At 41.2% G+C, this 17706-nt stretch overlaps 2 protein-coding genes across 3 annotated transcripts; one reads left to right on the plus strand and one right to left on the minus strand.

Annotated features, from left to right (window-relative positions):
- The first annotated feature begins 88 nt into the window (after positions 1-88).
- LOC118314613 (selenocysteine insertion sequence-binding protein 2) lies at positions 89-8223 on the plus strand. Its single transcript, XM_035641167.2, has 17 exons — positions 89-288; positions 1364-1621; positions 1712-1787; positions 1969-2183; positions 2306-2390; positions 2485-2570; positions 3322-3474; positions 3562-3651; positions 3833-3934; positions 4024-4156; positions 4271-4437; positions 4537-4666; positions 4772-4970; positions 5090-5310; positions 5534-5688; positions 5812-6013; positions 6229-8223. Exons 1-17 carry the CDS (start codon positions 280-282, stop codon positions 6354-6356), a joined length of 2409 nt encoding a protein of 802 aa, XP_035497060.2. The 5' UTR covers positions 89-279; the 3' UTR covers positions 6357-8223.
- On the minus strand, positions 8170-17077 carry prlrb (prolactin receptor b). 2 transcript variants are annotated; one of them, XM_035641168.2, is made up of 9 exons: positions 16606-17077; positions 14524-14612; positions 14104-14236; positions 13050-13219; positions 11586-11752; positions 10346-10487; positions 10161-10257; positions 9997-10066; positions 8170-9899 (listed from the first exon to the last, which is right to left on the minus strand). In XM_035641168.2, the coding sequence occupies exons 1-9, from the start codon at positions 16608-16610 to the stop codon at positions 9159-9161; spliced, it is 1614 nt and encodes a 537-aa protein (XP_035497061.1). In that variant the 5' UTR covers positions 16611-17077; the 3' UTR covers positions 8170-9158. The 2 variants fall into 2 exon arrangements, with proteins under 2 accessions (XP_035497061.1, XP_035497062.1); XM_035641169.2 differs by having other exon boundaries at positions 16624-17071.
- Between the last annotated feature and the right edge of the window lie 629 nt (positions 17078-17706).

Here is a 17706-nt window from a genome sequence, read left to right on the forward strand (position 1 = left end):
TGCAGATGTGTAATAAGCCCGTGAAGCCACAAGATGTCGCTGTGGGCCCTCCTCCCTGAGACACTACGTATAAACATCAGCTGATGATAGCATGATGGCTCCGGTAGCTAGCTGCCACCGTGCTATCACACAGGTCGCTTCGCCCGGTGAGCTAACGCGATGTGGGCGCAGATACACGCTTCACCGTGGTAACCGGGAAGTCTGACAACACGCAGAGGATCGGGGGCAACATGCGGAGACGGTGTGACTGAATCTAGGGAGGAAAAAAAAGCGCTAAAAATGGACAAGGTAGTTTACGAGAAAAACAACGGGAAGTGTTTTGTTTAGCGAGCTAGCCAATAATGCTAACGGTCGCCAATGCAAGTAGCGGACCGTAAGCTAACTTTTGTGTGTGTGTGTGTGCGCAAAGTTGAGCTGTTACAAACACATGCAGAGGATACTTATAAATTCAAAAGCTGCTTTGACCACACAGCTGAGCTGCTAGTGGAGACATGATGTACAGCATTGGTGTTGACAGATCACCCGGAAGTTACAAAACACATAGCCCTTAGCTGGATGTCAAAATTGTGAACTAGGTAAACGTGCTAATAGTAAGCTAACTGTAGCCGATCATCACAACTTCCGCTGTGCTCATTTCACTGGATGTTGCACGAGTGTAAAACGTGAATAAAGAGATTAGATGATGGGAAATAACTCATAACTGTGGCTTTTCACTTGGAACTGGAGCCAATAACGTGGTTGTCAAAGGTCGAATTCAAACAGTGTTGAGCAATTTCCTCCTTGAAAGTTTGCTTCACATACAGTCAACATGTAGTCAAGAATGAAAGATCATAACAAAAATGGATTTGTATACATGTGCATCTAAGCATTCACTCATATTTGCATATGAGAAAAAAGGTTTTTCTTAAAAAATTATATTATTATTATTATTATAATAATAATAAGATTCTTGTATTGAAAAGTCATTAATAGGACTCTCTTTTTGGGAAGTATATAGATACTTTTTAATACTTGAGAGCAAGTCAGTTTAGTCTTTGCCAAAAGGACACGGACATTGTTTGCAGATAACAAATGTCTGGACTAAACTTGTTTTTCATGGTTTCATTGTTTTTTTTAATGAAAGGTTTTAATTAACCAATTAAAGTAAATTTAAAACAATTTAACCTGCTATTTATTGTAAAAAATTGTGAGAGTAAACAAATATGGTTCCACCCTGTCATTGTTTTTTCTTATCCAGTATATTATTTCACTCCCCTGGCGTGAGAAAAGCAAGCAATGAATAGTGGAATAATTCTTATGTTGATTACCATAAACATGGGGGGAGACAGTTAATGAATTATCCTGTTTTTTTTCTTCTGTCCAGCCTTTTGACCCTAAACAGCAGAGGAGACATATAAAGGAGCCTGCTGAGTCACGCACAGCTTCACCACCAACTCATATATTACCAAATGAGTCTGATGTTGGCTCTTTGTCAAGGAACCACTTAGGTCCGAGCCCAAAGCCAGCAAGAAAAACAGGCGATGTACCGAGGAGTCATGGCTACAACAACAGGCGCCAAGTAAGAGACACCAGTGATGATGTCCTACGGAGAGACTGGTCCCTACGGGACCAACAAGCAAAGGTTTGTTTTCATTTTGAGTTCCCAGAAAACAAACTAAACGAAACTCTCCTCACGAAAATTCTTCTTGGTGATTTTCATCCATCTCCACAGGCATCAAAGATCAGCAATGACTCTCCTGCTCCCGGCAGAATCCTGGACAAGAACACAGTGGGTCCACAGAAAAGAGGTAGTTATCACATGTGCCAGCCAAATAGAGAATTTTCATGTTTTCTTCCCTCAAAAACATCTTTCAGAAATCATGTATTTCTTTTTCTCAACATCTTTTTGAACTTAACAACGTCACTCCAGTCAATAGAAAATTATTGTTTAGGAGAGTTTTGCAAAGCCTTTTTGTTTTTGTTCCTCAGGGTTTAAAGGTTCCAGACCTGCCCCGAACTCCGCAGGGACGCCGAAACCAGCAAAGACCAACTTTGTCCCATTCGAAGTGAAGATGGCTGATTTTCCAGAGTTGGCCGGTGTTCCGCTGGGTAAAGCAGGGCCCCCTGTTCTTCAGAAAGAGTGCTGGGGTCCAACTCTTCCATCCCCAAGTCCTCGAATGCAAACGTCGGCATCTGACTGGAAGGTTAGCTCACTGAAACATCAGCTGTGGTACTAATGTAAGAGTTAGTGGTGAATGCTCCACTTACACAGAGTTATACTCAGGAATGTGGTGCTGTACTGCTACCGTAATGTTCTTTTGAATAGTCTGGCAGGAGACGATCCCCCACTCGGCCTGATCCCCAACAAAGTGCCACTAATGTGAAGCCAGACCCAACTGCCATCCCACCAGGTAGGGTGAAACTTATTTTTGTCATTCTTCCAATGATTAATAGGCAAAGGCAATGATATTTCAGATATTGATTTTTCTTTTTTTTTGTCAACAGGTGAGCCAGTGGTGACATCCTGGGCTAATGTCGCCTCTCAGCCTCCAAGGAAGGTGGTCCCTAAAGAGAAGACAATCAGCATGCAGGTCAATGAATGATGATAATAATAATGATATTCTGACCCCCACATATGGCCATTAACTTTGGGTAATGACTGAAAGAATTAGAATGAGCAAATGACCAAAATGAGCTGAATCGGCCTGGCTGATATTAATCTGTTGCAGATAAAATTGTCACCATTATATAATCTTCCCATCGGAGAATACTGGCTTTATTTTTCACTGTAAAGTGTTCGACTTGATAGATATCCCCCTAAAGACCATCAGCTGATTTACTCATCAGCTGACACTCAGTACTCATCAGCTGATGGTGTTAGTATGTAATTAGATGTTTTTTTTAAATCTCAAATATTAATATCAGCAGATAATTATTAGCCAGAGTACACCGTGTTTAAGGAGCTTTAATTCAATTTAACGATACTTATTAATGCAGGAAAAAACTACAACATTAAACAACAGCTTACATTCAGAAATTACAGTTCCAAAAGTCAAATATACATTATGATGTATTTGGGACACTTTCTTAGTCTTAGCTGTGAGAGTCCATGGGTTTAAGCCATAGTGTGTGCTCCTCTCTTTTACTACTTCTACTTGGTTTCTTAACCATGAAAAATTACCATCCGTCAAACGCTAACAAATCTCTTGTGTGGCCCTTTAGTCTGTTAAAGCAATCGGCCACTTTCATAGGTTATAAATCATATTTGTCAGGTGAAACTTTGGGTTCCTCTGTGCTGCCATGTGTTTCAACATTTCTTTTTCTTATTTTGCATCTTGTCAGACAGAGGAAATGGCTGCAGAGCAGGAAGAGGACTCCCCGGGGAAGAAGAAACGGAAGAAAAAGAAGAAGAAGAAGACGACTCAAGGTGCTGGTGACGATGCAGAACTGGAGTCAGAAGAACTGGCAGTTTATCAGGAGCCTCCAAAGTTTGAGGTGGATAAAATTGTAGCTGTGTTTTTATTCCAATTCAGATTGAGATTTCATTTAATGTTTCATTTTGTTGTCTTTTTGTCTCGTCAGGATGAAGAGGAGTTCCCAGGCTTGACTCCGGCTTTCACTCGGACTGATAGATTGATAAGCAGCAGCAATGCAGCAAAGCTATGCAATGAGGTTTAATCATCCTTTTGAGATGTTTAAACTTATTAGTTATAATACTGTGTTCTTTTGTAATTTCCTAAAATACATATTACAGGGGTAGAAAAGACACATTTCAACATGTGAGGTCAATAGATTCACTATAATGAATTAAATGTTATTTAATTTGCACAAATCTATGTTGCCTTTTTCCTAGGAAAACCAAAGAGTTGGAGCTCAGCGACAGTCTGCTGACCAGAACAAGGAAAAGTCAACTGCAGCAAAAACTCTGCCCACGGAGACGGCTAAAAAAGGACAGGTTTGTATTTTCATCTTCCATTTTGTTTGGATTGTCCTAAAATATCAATCCAGGAGAAAGCCTGATTTTTTACCCCTGTTCTTGGTCAGAAAACAGAAAAGGTGTCCGGTAAGAAGAGCAAAGTTCCTGTTCAGCTGGACATCGGAAACATGTTGGCCGCTCTGGAAAAGAAGCAGCAGTCTCAAAAAGCCAAGCAAGATGCCAAGCCAGTCATTCTCTCAGGTGGGTTATGGTCTGCTACACTCTTCTGAGAACTAACTTAACTGATGAAGATCTTTGGATGGGTTTAACTTGTAGCCCAGAATGATTGTCTGTTAAAAAATTATTTCTTTGAAGTTGGTGGGGGACTGCCTGTTGTCCAGAAGCAGCCATCAGTCCAGAAGAAGCCGCCCTGGCAGCATGATAAGATTGCACACAATCCCCTGGACTCCACCTGCCCTTTGGTGAAGAAAGGAAAGCAGAGAGAGGTGCCCAAAGCCAAGAAACCCACTCCCCTCAAAAAGGTACGTCCATTTACTTGCCTCAGAATGAAAACAGATGTGCTATATTTTATTTAAAATATATTTCAGCAGTTTTATTTTCTTATTTCTGTCCGATCGCAGGTCATTTTGAAAGAGAGGGAAGAGAGGAAACAGAAACGTTTGCAGGAGGAGAGAGGTCTGCCGCCTGAGAATGAGCTTGAACCTTCTCATGATCACGCCGAAGAAGAGCAGTGCGACGCGATTATCACAGGTCAGAGCAAGCATGTGTAAAAACAATAGAACATTAATGCAAAACAATTACAAAAGAGAATTACAGTCACAGCTGTGAGTAAATGAAGGAAATCTTTGATCACAGATGACATTCAAACCTTAGATGAGGTTGGGAGTCCTACAGAGGACCTCGACGATCAGTCTGAGTTAAGTGGCACAAACCAGACGGTGAAAGAAGCAGATGAGGAGGAGACCGACAAAGATGAAGCCGTAGAGCAACCAGCCACCTCACCTGTGCCCTGCCCAGTCAATCGACCTAAAATCCACAACAGGAAGTTCAGAGAGTAAGACTAATCTTTGTTTGTGTCCATTACGTGTGGGTGTGAAATAAGAAAACATTGAATCTCTCAGAATTTCTTCTCTCATTTTGTCAAATTGAAATGCATGTCGTTGTGCGTGTCAGCTACTGCAGCCAGATGCTGAGTAAGGACGTGGACGAGTGTGTGACGACCCTGCTGAAGGAGCTGGTGCGTTTCCAGGACCGCCTGTACCAGAAGGACCCCATGAAGGCCCGCATGAAGAGGCGGCTCGTGATGGGGCTCAGGGAGGTCCTGAAGCACCTCAAACTCAGGAAGGTCAAATGTGTCATCATCTCGCCAAACTGCGAACGAATCCAATCCAAAGGTATTTTGTTCCTCAGAGAGTTTAACAGTGTGCGAAATTTGAACGTTTTCTTGAGCATATTCTATAAAGTCTTAGAATTTGCTATTCGTATTTTCTTTTTTTTAAAAAAGAAGTTTTGGCAGGAGCTAAATGTTCCACTCATTTACAAATTTAAACCTGGGAGCAATTAAGTACAGACATGTACCAGCTAAAAGAGTGCTTAAAATCTCTGTCACTTTTACAGGCGGCCTGGACGAGGCTCTGCACACCATCATCGACACGTGCCGCGAACAGGGGTTACCGTTCGTGTTCGCACTCTCCAGGAAAGCTTTGGGTCGCTGCGTCAACAAGGCGGTGCCCGTCAGCCTGGTGGGCATCTTCAACTATGACGGTGCACAGGTCAGATTTAGCTCACACATATCACGCACAAGACAGATTGTTCTTGGAATATCGATAAATGATTTTTGACCATGAAAGGTTAAAGTGTTTTTAGAAAGCTTAAAACTCTTGTCTTACATACAGGACTACTACCACAAGATGATCGAGTTGTCATCTGAGGCCCGGATAGCCTACGAAGTGATGGTGTCAAGTCTGGAGCACACGGGCCAGGAAGAGGCAGAGGCAGAACAGGCAGAGCCCAGTGGGGAAGAGCTGCAGATCAGCAGCCTGGCTGTGGAGGCTGAGCCCAGCCCTGACCCCACACACCCAGAAGAACCAGAATACAGTAAGTTACCATCCCGACCCAACGCTGGTGATAACTGCTGTTCATATGAAGTGATCTGACAAGTTACAACCAAGAGAAAGCTGTAATTTTGTGTTTTGACCAATTAAACCCACTTTAGGGGAGATGAAGTTCAATAAGAGAAGAGTTAGTTAATACAATTGAAGATTTCACCCTTTGAAACTTAAATGATTATCTTTCTGTAATTCTTCTTCCAGTTAAGATTTGGAAGAAAATGCTGGAGAAGGAGTACAACCATACATTTTTGAACTTTGAGGAGCAGCTGAGCTCCTTGTGCGTGGACAGTGAATGTACGGGAAACACTGATGAAGATTTGAAGAGTTGACAGTGGCGAAGCCGTCCGTGCCTGGGGAAGAACCCACTTGTGCTGATCACCAGCTTAGAGGAAACCACTAGAAGAAGCAGCACAAGGTTCTCTTTTGTAGTGGATCTCGACCTGGGGTTGGGATTAACAGGAGATTCATAATTTTGTTAATATTTGCCATTATGATTGGGCGTTTTTTTTTTTTAAGCTAAAAGAATTTTTGGGTGTTTGAAATGTGTGTGTGAGAGTGTGTGAGTGTTGGTTGTAAACTGGAAAGGTTAACTACTACTACTAGGACCAAAGCTGTCACTTGAAGAGATCCCACAATCTGAATTTTCAACCATGTCGTCTGTGAACATGTTCCGAATGTGTGTAGAAATATTAACAAACTATTAAGGACTAAGAACTAATCAGTGATCATTTTATTTTAGACTTTAGCCTGAGAGCTGTTGTCTGAATTTTTTTCTTCTTTTTCTTTACTAATTTGCCTAACTTAATTTATGGAAAGTAGAGACACTAGAATGGCACTCAGTAGAGTGCAAACCTCCGCCGAGGCCCAACAGTCCCCTTAAAGTCAAGCCACACTAAATTACACAAACTCATAGATACCTGTCCCCTAAATATGGCAGTTTTCAATTCGCCTTTGGGAGAATAGTGTACATCAACAGCCCATTAAAAGAAAATTTAGTATACTGTGTTTTATGGACATAGCATGTGCATTTTTTTCTCAGGATTGTTTGCGTAACTTCACAGTTGATATATTTTGTGCAGAAATTCACAAACCGAAACTACAAACAAAGAAAATAATTTTCCAACATCGTTGTAGAACATCTTACTGACCCTTACTTGAGCCCAGAGTCCTAATCCTCCAGGTCACAGTGACACACCTAGGTTGAGTTAGAAATTGTTCTTAATTTACATAAAAGAAATGAAATCTTTTCTACCTGACATGGGAGAATTTTATTGTGCTTTTCATGAGATTGCACTATAGTAGAGCATATGATTTTGATAACAATAAGTAGGTACAATGCACAACATGTAGGACTGCCCCTGATCTGCTTCTTTTAATAGGAAAGTTGAGGGAAAACTATCTGCAAAATGGCAAAATTATAAATGTAATAAAAAAGACATTGACAGTATTAAATTGCTGGCAGATAATTACATTAAAAGAAGCAATAAATTGCCACATTTGAAAGGGGCAAAACAAATTAAGTCAGAAATCACATTTGATGAACATCTTTAGTTAGAGAGGACTCACTTTTATGATCATGTGAAGACTTGTAGTTGTAATTTTGAATTGTTGATTTAAACATTTTCGTTATGGTCTGATGTGGAAAAGTGCAGATAAAGGACCTTGTTTTCTTCTTGTTCTTTGGAGTCTGTGAGGTATCGGGTTCAAGCAAGGTGATGTGATGACAAAGTCTCACTGAATTAGAAGTAGGACGTAGTTCTACACCAATAAAGAATATGAAAATTAAATTGTAATGCTAAATTATACATTTTCTCAGAATTATCTTGTTTGAATTTTGATTTTCTTTACACCTGAAACAGACAATTTAGTCAAACTTCCGGAATTTCTAATTTGCAATATGCATCGTGCCACTCTTTGTACATTGTCCTTGTTTGTATGAAATAAAATGATTTTGAGATAATTTTTACCAACATATTCAAATTCTCTTACTACTTCTCACCCTAAATTGGTATAAAAATTTGATCTCTTTAAATGCCTCGTACAATGTGATGTCAAGTAGCCTGTGTTGGCTCTACATGTCAAAGGTTTCTTTTCAAAAGGATTCCTTTTCTCGAAGTTAAAAAACTTCTAAATTCAGTTGCATTGTGTCCTGCAAAATAAATATTGTTTATTATGAAATAAATTGATTATAAGGAACAACAGTTTGTGCCGAGTTTACTTTTTTCAAGATCAATTTTTATGAATTCAAATATGCTTGTTGCATTAGAATGTATCATCTCATTTAAAGTATTGTGTTGTAGTGTATGCAATGACCTTCAGGGAAGCAGCTCTCTTTCCCATGCACAAACCAGAATGGAATTTTCCTTAGCCTGAGGCAAAAGCAACAAAGCAAAACCATGATGTAATGGTTTCACCACCGACTACTCACGTCTGGTGATTCCCACCATCTTTCCAAATTCAAAAATGATCCAACTGACAGGTGTTCTATGAAGCCAAAACTGACATAGCTATGTTCATAATGTTTCATGTTTACCATGTTAGCAAACGTCCTGTTCATTCTCTAGTGACCTTGAATGTGGGTAGATAACTTAACACAAAAAAACAGAAATGTCAAACATCATGGTGGTGCTGGAGGAAAGTTGGGGGAAATCACCAAAATTGTGCATAGTAACCCTGTGGGAAACATGAATGTCTGTACCAAATGACAATCCATCCCATATTTCACCATAGGAACCAAAAATATCATCCTGCTTGTGAAAAAGTGATCCCTTTACTGGGAACCCAATCAGAACAGAACTTTATGTCCATCCATCATCAAGCTATTTCCGTGAATGAGTGGAAAATTTGACCTAAAGGACAAGTTGGAGGATCATCATGACCTTAGTCAAGAAACCCTGCATACTTGTTGCAAATATCACAGCGATCCATCAAATAGTTGCCAAGACATTTCACTCTGAACTACAAAATGGTAACAGAGGAAAACCCAGTATTGGTTCCTCCTCTGGTGACCCTGAATGTCTACCAAATGTCATCGAAATCCATCCATGCCTCGCGGCCTTTTTCTTTTTCCCTCGTAAATCACAAGGGACATCTGCCATTTGTATTGTAGACATAGCATATGGAAGAAAAACTTAGTATATAGTGTCTACATATCCGCTACCGATGAGCTCCACTTTACTGGGTCCAGGTACATGAGGATTTATTGGCTTCTTATTGGTGCAGTCGGTGTAGGGGGTACCCTTCTCCCCACAGGAGGAGTCAGCGGAGAAGCTTTGTCTCTGCAAGAGGACCTTGTTGTCACCATCGACCTCTTTCACCCTGCTGTAGTCCTCTGGTATGTTCTCCTCTTGCCTCTGAACATCCATGCAGCCTGGGAACTTGTCTTTTTGGAGGATGAGAATATTGCCATCGTTCACTCTGGTGTAGTCCATCTCATTGCCGTCCGCCTCCTCCTGCATGCTCTTATGTCTCTGAATATCCACATAACCGGTGGGCGCGAGAAGTTGCACAGTGCTCTCAGCGGCGGCGTCGTGGATTGGCCACCTCTGATCTGTTGCCTCTGCGTGTACGAAGGTCACATTCGGGCACAGCTGTTTCTGAGTTGGCAACTGGGGTGGGAATGTATCGATTCCGTTCTTTCTTTCCTCGGCTTTCTCCCAGTCACGTTGGCCCAGGGACTCCTTACATTGGATTTCCAAGTTTAAGTGAAAGCCAGCGGCAACGGTCAAGCTTTTCTTCTTTCTGTGAGGGTCAGGCAGAAGTACGTCATCGGACACGATTAGGTAATCCTCGATCTCGTCCTTCCAGGCTGGCACAGAAGGAAAGCCCTGGTTGATGATCAGGGCATTGCTGACATCTTCAGATCTCCCCCTCTGGAGGAATTAGTTAGGGGTAATTCAGCAGATTGTAATCAGGGTCAAGATTTAGGCCATGCTGGAAAATACAGATGTACAGAGGTTACGGTGTTACCTTGAGAAGTTGAACATCGATTCCTCTTATCTTTGGACCAGGAACCGGAGGCAGAAGAACCTTCTTCACACTGAGAATCAAGAGAGAGTGAGTCATGACTCAGACTGTCATCATCCTGATTATACATAAAGACTTGTATATCTTTCTTTTCAGGGGATACATACTATTTCCTCTTTATGACCAAGATACACATGGCTGTTAGAAATGGAACCGTAGAGAGGGCGGAAACCAATATCCAAAAGGGCTTGTCATTCTGAGGATCTAAATGAAAAAAGATTTGAACGTATGTTTTTTATTGATCGCTGGTTGCCGCCTCGCTGGAAAAGATGTAGCAGGAGTTGAAACGTACAGTTAAAGGTTTTCACAGACGTAGAGTTGCTCCACTCGCTCCAGGAGCCATGGTCTAATCTACAGCGCACCTGAACCACGTACATTTCCCCGGGATTGATGTTGTACAGGTTGAACTGGGTTTGTGTACCTGACGTGTACTCCTGGAGAAAGAGAGGGAAAAACTTGATAGTTTACTTGACTTGAACAAAGATTATAGGTTGTTTGAGTCCGTCCTGTTTGAACTGCTGCAATTGATACCAAAGCCAGTTGTCTCTCTCAACTGCAGCTAGGGTTAGCCATGAGGGATTTTAACCGCCCCCCCCCCTCATCTTAACTAGAAATCACTTACTACCAGTTCAATATTTTAATCTCTTTCAAAATATTACTGATTATCTCTTCTCGGGCAGCGACCCTCTGAGCAATCGAAGGTCATACATACTTTGAATCACCCTGCTGGGACCTTTTTAAGTCCCCTTAGTCCTTTCATTTTTAAATGCTAAATGTAACTCTTATTTTGGTGTTTTTTTTAAAGAAAAACATACTTCAATAAATTTAAAAATTTTTTAAAAATATCAAAAAAACCCCAAAACATATTCCCCCCTGTAAATGTTGTTTTTCTTTTAGTAAATTTCAGTATCTACATGTTTTTTTGTTTAGCCTGTACAAGAGTTTGTTTTTACAAATGAACATACATGTGCTGTACAATTGCCTGCTGCAAATTGCCTTTTTACCAGGAATTCAAAGCAGTCGTTTCCCGTGGGGAAACCCTGTTTGACCCTTCACGATGCAAAGAATTGGCTCGCACAAAGTCAGGGGGAGAGTTGAGTCACATATGGAGTTTATCAACTGATTATGACTTCAAACATAAGCCCACGTTTCTGATGTTTATACCCACATAGCTGATGCAGGGGGAATATTAATTAAGGTCAAAGAACAAAAGAAAAATATCTCCCAGGGAAAAGTTGTAATCATCTAAAATAAATCTAAAAGTCTATTTTCTACGAAACACTGAATTTTGATTAAAATGACTGTAAAACTTCCAATTGAGAGTTCTCCTGTGGAAATGACATCATTACACATGGACAGACAGACATATTGATTGATCACTGATTTATATGATATATATAATATCAGTTAATATTAGTCGTTTCAGTACTAGAACAAACAAATAACAACATGACTTGAAATGATAAGTTAAATTTGTTATGTGCAGCTCATCTCCAATTGAACCAATGAACTACAGTTAGTTTCGGACTCACCTTCCACTCGTTGTTGTTCCTGTGTTTAACTCTTAGTTCATATTTAATTGTGACCCATCCGGACTTGGTGTCTGTGTTATGGGGATGCTCCCATCTGACATGGAGGTATGGATTGTCCTCTCTCTTCATCACCTGCAGAGTGACGTTTTCAGGAGCGTTGGGCTTCACTGTCGAGAGATGACAACAAGACTGTAAGAGTTTGCAACTTAGCACTAAAAGGAAAGTACAGCTGATGCTGATGGGATTTTCATCAGTCCTGCACAAACTGAAATTTATCTAAAATTCCTCCTGACTGGGACATGGAAGTTTGTACTAAATTTCATGGAAATCCCTCCAAAATCTGAGACGAGTGCTGCACAATCTATTGCATCACCATCCTGCGATGTGAGCATGCCCCATAGTCACACAGCAGGATGGACATGGTCAAAAACAGAAGGAAAATGAACCCAAACATGTTATGCTACACATTTGTTGCTGCATGCAGGCCCTGCATGCACAGTGATTGTGTGTTAGTGTTGTTCAATACTGTGCACCCCGTCGTCAGCTGTTGGTGCTACAGGAAAGGTGAGAGGTGAATAAAGTCATTAACATTCATGTCTGTCAATCCATCCAATAGTTTTTGAGATTTTTCACTCTTTACAACATTGAGGCCACAATGGGAAAAAATATGGTATTTGTTTTAAATATTTGATACAGGTTAAGTTTAGACCCGTGGGACAAAACCTGATGCAGTGTAGTTAATATTTTCTTAGACGGGACTCTGCTCCAAATATACTGTAAGTACAGCACATGACAATGACATACGAAACTGCCGGATAACCAAACAAACAATGTGAAATTGTATGCCAGACAACAGAATGAGACAGAACTGGTTTGTGCCAGGTATAAACCTTGTGCACGAGGTTTACACCTGGCACAAACCAGTTCTGCCTCATTCTGTTCAGGATTCTTCTTTGTGCCTCGTGTCTGTCGGTCAGTACTTTTCCACTCCTTGCTAGGCAAAAGAAAGCTGCTCTTCCAATAAGACCGTGCCAGTCATTAGCTCAATCAATTCAGATTATTTTCTGCTGTTGCACATCTGCTCCAACAAACACACTGATAGAGTAGTGGTCAGTACATTGGTCAAAGTCTATCAATGACACAAAACACTGTTGAGTTAAGCAGATTAAACGATTCTGCATTATCCTACTGAGATATCCGGTGAATCTGTTCTACGATTTTCTCTGTTAATTTGATCAACTTCAAAAACGGCGGGCGTGCTTCTTAGGACCCTGGGACGTGCACCGTCGACTGCGAAGTGTTTTGGACGAGCGGTTGTCGAGACTCTGATCCTAACCCTCGCCCAATTTATCCTGCCATTGCTGTGATGTGTTCATATCCCAGAAAAAAAACAACCCTACAAGACACTTTGGGGATATTTTCGATACGCAGGAGATTGGTTTGCTGAAATTCTTTTCAACTTACCGATTTCCATTACATCCATCTTAAAGTGGCCTGAAGTGGCGTTCCCCAGGGCATTGGAGGCCACCACTGTCAGATAGTAATCCACCCAGATGGAGGTGTGGTCCTTGTCAAAGAAGCAGGAGTTCTTCCCTGCCGAGTGGTAGTCTGGACACTCGTGTGTTCCTTCCAGTCTGTATGTAGACAAACCAAGACCTTTACTGACCAGGATATGGATGAATACTGCTTGGGGGCAGTTTGCTCACATACGCATAGGACATTGAATTATGCGCTGTGGCCAGTAAATGCATGGTAGCACTTAATAAGCAAATACAGAGCTCAGTTTACAGTGACTTTATACTACTAGTAATCAGACATGAGATACTGTAGATGTGATGCCCACATGGTTTCCTCACTGACCACTGCAACGTGATCCATATAGAGGTATCAAATCATGTCATAAAATTTTAATCAATGAGACAACTTATCAGTAAGCCATGAGTGGTTCTGTGAGGCTGTATTCAGGCACAGGTAAGCGCTAATGTCCGCTTGCGAACATGTTTACGATCACTAACATGCCGGTGTTTAGCAGGTACTGCGGTAGTACCTGTGCGATAGTTGTTGAGGCCTTTTTTTGTCTGTAGCAAAGTGGTGAAAACAACATCCTCGTAAAGTGTTAAACTGTCAGTATTGGCATTTTGCCCGCAGGCCGGGGCGAGTGAGGGTCACACAGGTGAAGTGTTCGAAATCTGCAGGTTAACTTGCACGGCAACAAAGAATTGCGCTCAGCTGACTGAACACAAGTGTGTGAACAAGGGAGCTGGTAGTTTTCCACTCAACAATAGCCGCTTTAGTGCCACTGGCTCTCAGCTGAGACTTACAAGGCCACCAGTAGTAAATGCACCCGGTATACTGTAATTAAAATCCTGGCTCTATTCTAGTTGCGGACTTTGACTTCTCCTCTCTCTCAATCTCTCTCCCTGACCGTACCTGTATCTCTATTGTTGGACGCCAAAGACAATCTTATGAACATGGCATTAAAAATCTAAATACAACAAAACTTGAGGATTGAACTGACTTTTCTCTCTCGTAGTAGAGCCGGTGCGTGGTCGGCAGCCCTCCGCCAGAGCCCGGCTCCCACCAGCAGGTAAATGTCTCCTTCTCAGGGGACCTGCAGCCGAGGAAGACCGGTTTCCCTGGTGGAGACATGCCTGGCGACACATGAGACAAACAACTATCATCTCCCACTTCCTCTGGCATTGTAACGAATGCTTTAAACAACTTGTTAAAAAGGCTAGTTCACTTAGATTGCATGCTTGCCTTCAGTGGTATTTAACAATGCAGACAGTTTTGGTTGTAAGACACATGTCTCTAAGATTTATTTGTCCAACCCAGGTCAATGAATGTTAAATTATTTTTTGTATTTTGAGCAAATCAGCGCTTGACATATTATGTCGCTATTAGACAAAAATAGTGTCACTCAAGCCTTTCAACTCACCGTCGGACTCTACAGCTGCGGACAGCAGCAAGAGCAGTGCCAGCCCAAGATCTCTCCTCATCCTGGCACAAACCGTCATGTTGTGTCCCCTAAAAAAAAACAAAGTGACGTTACAGCGTGTGGTTGAAGAGGTCACAGGAACCCGTGGCTTGAACGTGTGTCTTGTTTTTACCTAAAACAAATTATACAGTTTGAGAGAGACAGACACAAACAGACACAACCAATGATGATATGTTGTAGGCAACACATACAGGCCATCTATGGCGAACACATGCTGGTGAAGCATGATACGCCATTAGAATTATTTGAGAATTAACTGATTAGACTGACAGCAACATACAGTAAAGGCCTTTCATCAGGTTGTTTTTTTATCAAAGAGGGAATCTGCAACATCACACACAAGACAGTATGAGAGGGTCGTAAATCAAGACTCATCAAAGGTGGCTCATCACACACACACACACACACACACACACACACACACACACACACACACACACACACACACACACACACACACACACACACACACACACACACACACACACACACACACACACACACACACACACACACACAAACATAAACACAGCTTTAATGCTCATTTGTTGGTTTTCTGCAGGTATTTGGTGTCAATGGAGATGTAATGATTGGCTCAGAGTGAGCACTCAGATTGTAGATTTCTGCTCCCTGGTTCAGACGCAACTAGTCACCTGATAAGGTGTGGTTGAAGCTTCCTTCACCGGCTACCAGTCTTTAATTTACAGGATGCAATAAAGGACTGACTGATATTGCACTGACTGTTTTCATCGGCATGTACAGTAACCACAGTGTCAACAGTTCAGTTTCATGCATGCGACACCTGCACTGACAAGTTTTGACAGGATCTCTTGAGCAAAGCCGGATCTGGACGAGGGCTATTTCTCAATTCTGACAAAGGAGAAGCAGGCCTCAATGTCAAAACTAAACGTTTGGTTTCAACTCAAACTATGCAGCGTCTGTAATAGTTAATAGGTTGGGTGTATATTTACTCAAACATTTTTTTTTACTTCCTATGGAAACCTATACCTTATGGTCATTCTTAAGTGGCTGGAGCTTGAATAAGAGCAAAAATCCCTACATTATTATGATCTGTCCCAAAACAGAAAAAAAACCCCATCTATATATGACAGTTAAGATACGTGCTGAAATACTATAAAGTTTTATTAGCATTACTCCATGTTATACCATTTAATATTCAATAATGTGTGGGTGGGTACACAACATACCATATCAACATCTTAGTAAGCCTATAAGCTGCCATTCTCAGTGTAAATCAGTCAGCGATATTTGACTAATCGATAAGCAGATATAGCTTATAATTTCCATAAATAATTTCAACCATGTTTTTTTTTACCATTAACCTGTAAGAGACTGCAGATGGAAACTATAGCCTGCATGGCTTAATCTGGCACATTTACCTGTTGGTCTTAAGTGCGCATGTTAATCAATGTGCACTGTCCCATCTTATCTGCATGCTAAGCTAATCAGCTTCAATAATCAATACTCATGTATGTGAGTAAAACATAAAAGTTTTTTTAGAGATGTTACAGCAGCAGGGGGAGGATTGTCAGCAGTGCATGAGCATAAATATAAATAGATTCATAACTAGCATTCAAAACACAAATTAAGATTTTTTTTTTTTGTTGAATTTGAGACGATTAAGATTTAATTCAAATAAAGAGGTCTCAAAGATATTAATGTTTTCACTCTTCTCACATATAAACCACTGTCTTACCAGCTGGACACAGGTAGGCTGCACCACATTATAATTTTAACATTAACATATATTCCCCTGTAAATGTTTGACCAATTTTCCGTGGTCTGACACGGACCCTTTTAAAATAAATATTATACAGGATATAATATAAATATTTTACATGCTCAACGCATTTTATTACTGCATCACATCCTGTGAAAACACTGCACAGCAAGAAGTTCATGCAGACCTGGGGAAACTAAAACTAAAATTTAATTTATTAAATAGAACTAGCATTAACATACCAACAGCTGCACGGATTTGACTAAAATAGAAACGAATACCTCATGGTTCACACCCACCTCGCTCCGCTTTGGGACGGGTGTCGACCTCCGACTCTCGCTGAATGAACTACATTGAGTCGACAGTGACACAAATGCAGAGGGAAACGTTCACGTCGCGACGACCCTCTCCGTCTCACACCTGCGCACAGGTGTCCCCGGGAGCTCAGGTGTGATCACGACACACGGGGAACAGGAGAGGTGTCGTCTTCGTCACGGCGGAGGGGGAGGGGCTTGTTGACCACTCACCCGCGTCGCACCCGAGAACAGCCGAAACGAGATGTCTCACTCCCGTATGGATTTCGTTTCGTTTTTCGCCGACTTCTTTCAGTACGATGCCTGGTTTTATAAAAAAAAAACAAAAAAAACATGAGATGTCTATGCAGCACTGCCAGGTATCATCCTCCAGCTGCAAGCAGGAAGAGATAGAAACCATCAAGAAGTTGGGTTGCCAGATTTTGTGAAAATGGGTTGCCAGATGGTGGAAAACCAGACACTTGATGCTGTTTCACCCAAAACTTGAATTCCCATCTCCATCTGACCTTTGTCTGACCTGACATATTTTTAAAAACATTATGTATTTGTAAAGATAGGACCCAAAATGCCAAGTTTTGCCTTATCTATCAATGTTGACAGACAGACAGAAAAACAAACAAACAAACCAAACCGATCACATGACCTTCTTCGACGGCGTAAAAAGAATAATAGGGAAACTAGCAAATATCCTGATTCCCTGGAACAAATTAATTTTTTGCCATTTAAAAAAAACCCAACATAACTTAATCAAAGATTCAGTTATTAGATTATTAGATTAAACATTTAGCCGTAGAGTGCAGGCTGGTTCTGGGTTTCCAGGGGAAATTTACTAATCTGCCCGAGAGCAGTTGTTCACCACAGATCTAGGCGTCGTTCATCTGAATTGTGTTCATTTCTTGCAAGGACGTAAACATTTAGAGGTATAAAAAAAAAAAAAAATACAGCCTGATGTTAAAACTATAGAATCTGCAGCATTTCATTTCAGCCCCAACGCTTTCCCGCGGTGTATCATCTCGACGCGCGTACACAATCTTTGGGGCAAAGGCAGCCCGCGGTCGGTGCGGTGGG

This window comes from Scophthalmus maximus, chromosome 19 (genome assembly GCF_022379125.1).
Source record: "Scophthalmus maximus strain ysfricsl-2021 chromosome 19, ASM2237912v1, whole genome shotgun sequence".
NCBI lineage: Eukaryota > Metazoa > Chordata > Actinopteri > Pleuronectiformes > Scophthalmidae > Scophthalmus > Scophthalmus maximus.